The sequence below is a fragment of the Doryrhamphus excisus genome, chromosome 19, assembly GCF_030265055.1.
Source record: "Doryrhamphus excisus isolate RoL2022-K1 chromosome 19, RoL_Dexc_1.0, whole genome shotgun sequence".
NCBI lineage: Eukaryota > Metazoa > Chordata > Actinopteri > Syngnathiformes > Syngnathidae > Doryrhamphus > Doryrhamphus excisus.
In genome coordinates, this window is record NC_080484.1 from 3,025,001 (window position 1) to 3,034,216 (window position 9,216).

General features: G+C 38.6%; 1 protein-coding gene across 1 annotated transcript in view; it reads right to left on the reverse strand.

Moving 5' to 3' along the window:
• Positions 1–8,986, reverse strand: part of LOC131106925 (SWI/SNF-related matrix-associated actin-dependent regulator of chromatin subfamily B member 1-like) — a 12,183-nt gene extending 3,197 nt beyond the window's left edge. Inside the window, exons 1-7 of the mRNA XM_058056474.1 lie at positions 8,674–8,986; positions 6,775–6,886; positions 6,571–6,679; positions 4,379–4,516; positions 3,124–3,251; positions 2,885–3,051; positions 609–799 (exon numbers count right to left, since the gene is read on the reverse strand). Of these exons, the coding sequence (XP_057912457.1) occupies positions 609–799; positions 2,885–3,051; positions 3,124–3,251; positions 4,379–4,516; positions 6,571–6,679; positions 6,775–6,886; positions 8,674–8,763 (935 nt within the window). The 5' untranslated portion in view covers positions 8,764–8,986. The remainder of the gene's footprint in view (positions 1–608; positions 800–2,884; positions 3,052–3,123; positions 3,252–4,378; positions 4,517–6,570; positions 6,680–6,774; positions 6,887–8,673) is intronic.
• Positions 8,987–9,216: the final 230 nt, after the last annotated feature.

The window sequence follows — 9,216 nt, forward strand, 5'->3', positions numbered from 1 at the left end:
TCTGGACTATAATTGCTCCGAAATGTAAGTCACATCAGTCTTGTGTACATGCCAAGAAGAGGAAACAGTTCAACTCCACACAGAGATGGCCGAGGGTGGAATCGAACTCGGGTCTCCTAGCTGTGTGGCTTGCGCGCTAACCTGTTTGTAATTACGTTCTACATTTTTGAAAGCCAACGGTAAATTCACCAAAAAAATACTAATTTGCTTATTTAGATTTTTGCAGGAGCGGCACAAAGAGGTGATGATGTAACTCCACAATAGAAAAGAGCATGTTTGGTGCAGTTCTAAGATGAAAAAACAGCCACAAGGTGGCGGAAGTGCATTTTATAAGACCTCAGCATGCATCCTTGCCTTGTAAGACACTCTTCTGCAGCAACCAGGAAGTGAAAAGCTTTTCTGCATACTCATCATTCGCCTTACAAGCTCCATCCTGGTCTCACCTGACCAAAGCACACCGATTGAAGTTCTAGTATGTAGATGGCGTGATTGAACTTGTTCACGGTTCCTCCGGCAGTCTTAAGCCGAGGTGCCAATAATAATGGAGGGTGCTGTATATGTATGTGTTTTGGAGAAAAGAAGATCCGTTCAAATGTCAAACGACTTACCTGAAGGCATATGTTCTCTGGTGCCAGCTTAGCTGTCCTCGAATGCTGTAGGCGATGGTGGTAACAAATTCCCCTCCAAGACCCAGCTCGGAGCAAAGCTTCAATGCAAACGACTCGGGAGAGTTCTCACGTTCCGACATGTCCCATTCAAACTGGTCCACCAGAGAAATGTTTCCGACGTGAATGTTGAGCTGCATGAAAGAGAAAACCACACATATATCCCTGCATTAAACCGGATTCCAAATCAAATCAAATCAACTTTATTTGTATTGCACTTTTCCTGCAAAGACATGCAACACAAAGTGCTTTACAGAATTAAAACAATTACCACAATTAAAAGGAAAAAACGGGCGGCACGGCGGTCTAGTGGTTAGTGCGCAGACCTCACTGCTAGGAGACCAGGGTTCAATTCCACCCTCGGGCATCTCTGTGTGGAGTTTGCATGTTCTCCCCGTGCATGCGTGGGTTTTCTCCAGGTACTCCGGTTTCCTCCCACATTCCAAAAAAACATGCTAGGTTAATTAACGACTCCAAATTGTCCATAGGTATGAATGTGAGTGTGAATGGTTGTTTGTCTATATGTGCCCTGTGATTGGCTGGCCACCAGTCCAGGGTGTACCCCGCCTCTCGCCAATAAGTGGTAGAAAATGAATGAATGAATGAATGGTCGTTAGCCAGGCTGCACGGCGAACGAGTGGTTAGTACGCCTGCCTCACAGCTAGGACACCCAAGTTCAATTCCACCCTCGGCCATGTCTGTGTGGAGTTTGCATGTTCTCCCTGTGCATGCGTGGGTTTTCTCCGGGTACTCCGGTTTCCTCCCACATTCCAAAAACATGCTAGGTTAATTAGCGACTCCAAATTGTCCATAGGTATGAATGCGAATGTGCGATGTGAATGGTTGTTTGTCTAAATGTGCCCTGTGATTGGCTGGCCACCTGTCCAGGGTGCACCCCGCCTCTCGCCAGAAGACAGCTGGGATAGGCTCCAGCACCCCCGCGACCCTCGTGAGGAAAAGCGGTAGAAAATGAATGAATGAATTCTCCTCCTATTTTGTGTGGAAGTGGTAACTTTTTGGCTTCTTATTTTGTCTTTCCCCACCCTCGGCCATCTCTGTGTGGAGTTTGCATGTTCTCCCCGTGCATGCGTGGGTTTTCTCCGGGTACTCCGGTTTCCTCCCACATTCCAAAAAAACATGCTAGGTTAATTAGCGACTCCAAATTGTCCATAGGTATGAATGTGAGTGTGAATGGTTGTTTGTCTATATGTGCCCTGTGATTGGCTGGCCACCGGTCCAGGGTGTACCCCGCCTCTCACCAATAAGTGATAGAAAATGAATGAATGATTGAATGAATGAATGGTCGTTAGCCGGGCTGCACGGCGAACGAGTGGTTAGCACACCTGCCTCACAGCTAGAACACCAAAGTTCAATTCCACCCTCGGCCATCTCTGTGTGGAGTTTGCATGTTCTCCCTGTGCATGCGTGGGTTTTCTCCGGGTACTCCGGTTTCCTCCCACATTCCAAAAAAATATGCTAGGTTAATTAGCGACTCCAAATTGTCCATAGGTATGAATGTGAGTGTGAATGGTTGTTTGTCTATATGTGCCCTGTGATTGGCTGGCCACCAGTCCAGGGTGTACCCCGCCTCTCGCCAGAAGACAGCTGGGATAGGCTCCAGCACCCCTGCGACCCTTGTGAGGATAAGCGGTAGAAAATGAATGAATGAATGAATGGACGGTCATTAGCCGGGCTGCACGGTGAACGAGTGGTTAGCACACCTGCCTCACAGCTAGAACACCAAAGTTCAATTCCACCCTCGGCCATGTCTGTGTGGAGTTTGCATGTTCTCTCCGTGCATGCGTGGGTTTTCTCCGGGTACTCCGGTTTCCTCCCACATTCCAAAACAACATGCTAGGTTAATTAGCGACTCCAAATTGTCCATAGGTATGAATGTGAGTGTGAGTGTGAATGGTTGTTTGTCTATATGTGCCCTGTGATTGGCTGGCCACCAGTCCAGGGTGTACCCCGCCTCTTGTCCGAAGACAGCTGGGATAGGCTCCAGCACCCCCGTACCCCTCGTGAGGATAAGCGGTAGAAAATTAATGAATGAATGAATGGATATCATTAAAAAAATTCAACTAACAAATGATAGCTATATACCGGTTATCGATATCGGCCTTCCTCAGCAAAAGACTATTGTATCAGCTTGAAAAAAAATCCTGTATCGCTACACTATACGCCAGCAGCCAGTATTGCTTCAGTGCTTCAGGACCCACCTTGATTATGACTCTCTGGTCTGCCTGCTCTTCTAAAATGCTGTCAGTCGGGTACGACTCAATCTGTTGACGTATGGCTGACGTGATGGCAGGGACGAAAGCCAAAGGATTCAGGTCCAGGTCATCGCACAAAATCTCTGCAAACATCTCCGGGGTCATCAGTTTCTCTGTTAGGGAATGTCGGGAAAGTCAATAAAAAAAAAAAAACAGCACTGTTGTTGGCTGCCAGTGAATTCTACCATTCATGTTCCACGTGAAGGCATCTCTGAGCTTCTGCCCATCTATCTCCATGTCGAGGCGAATGGGAACCAAGACCTCCACTTGGGCCGCGTTCTCATGGATCACTGCAGGATCATGGTCATCGAAGCTAAGGAGAGACTGCATTTTAGCATTCATTCCTATCATCATGTCAGCTTATTTAATAAACTTTATATATTTATTGTATATTTATTCAAGCATAAAAATGACTCAATGAAGTAAAATACAAATACAAAGCATTGAGAAGACGCATTCAAATGCATAATGAATGCATCACCCATCACCGGGTGTCATTGTTACTTTAATGTTTTTTGGTGAGACACACAAGCACCAGACTCCATTGCCAAAACAACAGGCGTTTCTTGCGGCTTTGAATGGATCTCACGGTAAGCATCACAAACCCCGACACGGGCCGCTCTAACCTGCGCCAAGCAAAAAAAAAAAACTCACCTTTGAACACCTGATGTCATTTCCTGTTCGCACCCCCCACTCCTCCGAGTGTCAAGGTGACTATGAAGGTGTTATTTCATGCCTTAAAAATTATTTAAGGTTGGAAACAGGTTTTATATTAGCTAACTATATTAGTATACATTAGATTTTTATTTTGTAGAATAATATTTAGTTATATATTACTACATATTATATTGTTTTTAGACAAATATTGTATGTTTTCATTTAAGCACCACTTCCTCAGAACTGTTTGACACCGGTATTGGCTAATATCTGAACCGTACTACAGTAAACCTCGGATATATCGGATTCAATTGTTTCCACTGGTTTTGTCCGATATAAGCGAAATCCGTTATATGCGTATACCGGAAAATGTCCGTTTTATGCATATATCGGATTTATATCCGGTATATGCGTAAATCGGATTTTATCCGTTATAAAAAGGCACTTCCTTGACTATGTTTCCAATGTACCTGGACGCGTAGGCAATGCTGCAAATGACGTCGTATAGCGGCCTGTCACGATTCGGCGAATCGGAGCGCCACGATGCGGCCATCCGATATATGCGAGGGAAATTTAATGGAAATGCATTGGAACGGGACTGGAGATTTTGTCCGAAATAGGCGAAATCCGTTATATGCAATGAATTTTTATTGGAAATGCATTACAGAAAAATCGGTTCTTTTTTATCTGTCCGTTGTGAGCGAATTCCCGATATATCCGAGTCCGATATATCCGAGGTTTACTGTAATTCCTATCAAAAATCTTTTTGTCGGGTTTCCATACCACAGTGGGAAGGTCCTCCTCTTGTCACGACCCATGCGGTTGCGGTTGATGGTGGTGGAGCAAGGCACGGCGTCAAGATGGTGGGAGCTGTTGGGCAGCGTCGGTACCCACTGACTGCTTCTCTTCGCTTTCTGTTCCCTTCACGGACGGGGGGAGTGAAACAAATAAAAGTTTTTTTAAATATTATTTTAGCCTTTATTACATTTGTATTATGCAAATTAAACAACAACATCTAAACCAGGTGGGCTTTTTACAATTATAGGAATTACCGGGGTGTCTAAAATGCAGCCTGGGGGCCATTTGCAAGCATCGGCTGTTTTTTTTATTGGCCTGTGGCAAATTAAAAAATATAATAATTAAATATTCATTTATTCATTTTCTACCCCTTTTCCTCACAAGGTTTACGGGGGTGCTGGCAGGGTACACCCCTGGACTGGTGGCCAGCCAATCACAGGGCACATATAGACAAACAACCATTCACACTCACATTCATACCTATGGACAATTTGGAGTCGCTGATTAACCTAGCATGTTTTTGGATATATATATATATATATATATATATATATATATAGTAATTTTACAAAAATAAAGTCAAAATATGAAGAAAAGTTTAATCCAACAAACGAGTTTACATTGTAGTAGAATAACACTGTAATATTATGAGAAAATAACATCATTTTAGTAGCATAAAGTAGAAATATTCAAGAAAAAAAATGTAGCTTTTTAAAAGTAGTGACATGAGAAAAATAATAATAAAGTTGTAAGTTTTAGAATATTAACTTGCATAAAAATATATATTATTATGGGAATAAGGCCAAAATGGTATGAGGAAAAGTCATCTTTACAAGATAGTTGAAATAGCTGTGAAAAAAATAACGGGAGAATTTTTTTACAAAATTTTACAAAAATAAAGTCAAAATATGAAGAAAGGTTTAATCCAACAAACGAGTTTACATTGTGGTAGAATAACACTGTAATATTATGAGAAAATAACATCATTTTAGTAGCATAAAGTAGAAATATTCAAGAAAAAAGTAGTGCTATGAGAAAAATAATAATAATAAAGTTGTAAGTTTTAGAACAGGGGTCTCAAACACGCGGCCCGCGGGCCAAATGTGGCCCGCAGGACACTAGTTTGAGGCCCCTGCCTTGATATGAAAGTTTAATGTTAGTGCGGCCCGCGCAAGTTTGATATGGATGCTGTATGGTATCATGTACCCAGAAAAAATTATTACGTTTGATTAATGTTCATGTTAAAGGTTAAATAACTATTAATAGTTATCCTCCCTATCCGTGTGGAAGTGGTAAGTTTTTGGCTATTTAAGTTGAAAGGAAATAACTTGAAGGCTACCGTTTAGGTCGCTAGCGCTCTAGTTTGCGAGTTAGCATGTGTCTCAAGACCCTGCAGTTGCGCAATATGTTGTAAATAAAAAGAGTATAAATGTGACTATAGTCGTGTTTTGTCATGTCTACAGGGCTCTAATAATGCTTTGTTCATTTTAATCTGAAAAAAATCATTTGTCTACCCACCAACTATATGTGGTTTCTTAAGTTTTTATTATTATTATTATATTTATTTATTACTGATTGATTTTCTTTATTCTTGATTTGTTTATTTATTTTTCATCTTATTTTGTGTAGAAAAATAAAAATTAAGATATTTGAGAACAGTGGAATGTTTTATCAGAGCTTTTCTTGTAGAAAATCGAAACCTAAGCAAAGTTTATTCATTTTTCTGTTTTTAATAAATGTGTTTTTTGTTGTTTTTTTTTGAAAACCTGATGCGGCCCTGTCTCACCTAGACCCTAGCTCCAGTGGCCCCCAAGTAAATTGAGTTTGAGACCCCTGTTTTAGAATATTAACTTGCAAAAATATATATATTATTATGGGAATAAGGCCAAAATTGTATGAGGAACAGTCATCATTACAAGAACAAAATTTACAAGATGAATTTTTTTTTTAATATATAAAGTAAAAATATTAAGAGGAAACTACCTTGCTTTTATACTTTTTGACTACCGGCTTCCAGAAAAAAAGTAATTATAAACATAATTATAATTATATAATTATAAACATACCATATGGTGGACAGTATTGATTATACAGTATATTTCTGTATACAGTCCAATGAAATAAGACACTTAACATACAAAATAAAGAAGTGCATTGTCATTGAAGGTCAGCAATACCTCAGGTACACGGGGGGCTCCGTGCTGATGGACACCGCCTTGTATTTCTCATCGTTGCCCTCAAAGATCTCCTCACACTCTGACGCCTTCAGCAGAGTAACACTGGTGGCTATAATAAAACACCAACAAAAAAGTAATCAGGGTTTACAGGCTGCTTTTTGGTGTCATCCACTCTGGCGTAAATCCTTGCCAGGCGACACTCACCGTGTGATGACGCTACGATTTTCTTCCTCTCCTCCACTGAGGCCAGCCTCCTCCATAAAGATGGATATCTTTTGTATAAAGAGCCTCGGAACATACGTAGATAGTTTCCCACCTGAAAAACAAGGCAGTCATTAACCAAAATGTCTCTTTGAATAAAAAGAAGCACTAGAACTAAAAATGTAAAATAAAAATAAAAATAAAAATAAAAATAAAAATAAAAATAAAAATAAAAATAAAAATAAAAATAAAAATAAAAATAAAAATAAAAATAAAAATAAAAATAAAAATAAAAATAAAAATAAAAATAAAAATAAAAATAAAAAAATGCCAAAGGCCAAAAAGCAGTCGCTAAATGTACTGCAAAAAAGGTCAGTAAGGATAATTCATAATGCCGCCTACAGAGAACATACTAACTCCTTATTTCTAAAATCACAAATACTTCAACTTGCTGATATAGTTCATCTTCAAACAGCTAAAATAATGCATAAGGCTAAAAACAACCAATTAGCTAAAAATGTCATCCAATACTTCTCTACAAGAGAGGAGAAATATGATCTCAGGGAAGAAGTACATTTGAAACACTTCTATGCTAGGACTACGTTATGCTAGCCATAGCATTTCAGTATGTGGAATCAAACTATGGAATGGATTGAGTAAGGACCTCAAACAATGCACAACGATGAGCCAATTCAAGAAACAATACAAGCAGTTGATGTTTGCTAAATACAAGGATGAAGAGTCTTGAACCAGTCATGATGTGCTATATATATCACTATATTGACACTTACTATGGTACACATTATGTCATTGTAAATAAAAAAAAATAAAAAATTAAAATAAAATTAATAAAAATTAATCAAATAAAAAACAAATTATTTTTTATTTTTAAAAATTATATTAGGAAAGCAGGAAGTGAACAAATGTAACAGTTACTGATTGTAAAAGTACCAGATGGAGGGGTAGGATTTAATGAGCTTTGCTTCTTCCTACTCCTTTTGGACATGTGGAACTGGGAACTGATTATGGGATGCACTCAATTGTAATCTGATGCATGTTCAAATGAAATAAAAACATTACCATTACCAATTATTGCGTGACGATCATTTTTTTCATGAATGTAATTATATATATATATATATATATATATATATATATATATATATATATATATATATATATATATATATATATATATATATATATATATATATATATATATATATATATATATATATATATATATATATATATATATATATATATATATATATATATATATATATATGGCATATTACGGTGAGTACCAAGTGTTTGTTGAACCTCATACGTGGAACACCGTTGTGGTCAACAACGCATAACAAAACCGTCAGATCCTAGACCACTTAAGATAGAACTTCACAACCTAGTCCAGTCTAGTCCATGTGTTTGCAGATCCGGCCCAGCATCTCCTGGATGGACATTCTGAATTTGGTGATGGTGCTAGGCTCCATATTTCAACAAGTCAATAACTATTTACACATTTATCAATATGCAATGTGAATTCTATACAGTATATTGTATGACGTTTAGTATAATAACGCTGTTATTTTGGTAGAGATCCCACAACACACTGCGAGATGACTCAGCGATAAATAAGGTTAAAAAACACAATAGTGATACATGGTTAGCATTATAGCTTTTACTCATGTTTTAACAGTGTTTTAACTGTGTTTTGTATTTTGACGTATCTTTTACTCTGTTTAATTGTATTTATTCAACTCAATTTTATTATTATTATTACAAATCTGCAATTGGTCTGATATAGTGAATCCACAACATGTAGCAGAATGATATACAATCCAACAACAAAGAACATAGCATCGTGCCATGTCAATGCAACGTATGAACACCAGCACATACCTCCGAACCAACCATGTAAAAGTCGCCATCTTGCTCCAGTTGGAATTTAACTGGTTTCTGGCCAAACGTTTTACTTAAAGCTAACTGCATCTCTGTTTTGATCTATTTCAATTGTGCTATTTTGCGTCTGCTGGCTTCGCCTTTTGACTTCTTCTATGGTTTTCGTTCTTATTCGCTGTTATTGGGGGATAGTAGTTGGTGCACTACCGCCACCAACTGGATGGGAGAAGAGGCGAACCCATTTCTTCAGTTTATTATTAGCGAGTTTTAATGTTCGTCTGAGATGCATTTGTGTATTTTTCATCCAATCAAACAAAACTATCCCCTTTTTGAATTGTGCTATTTTGCGACTGCTAGTTTCGCCTTTTGACTTCTTCTATGGTTTTCGTTCTTATTCGCTGTTATTGGGGGATCGTAGTTGGTGCACTACCGCCATCAACTGGATGGGAGAAGAGGCGACCCACCTTCTTCGGTTTATTATTAGCGAGTTTTAATGTTCGCCTTGGTTTTCATAGAGATGCATTTGTGTATTTTTATCCAATC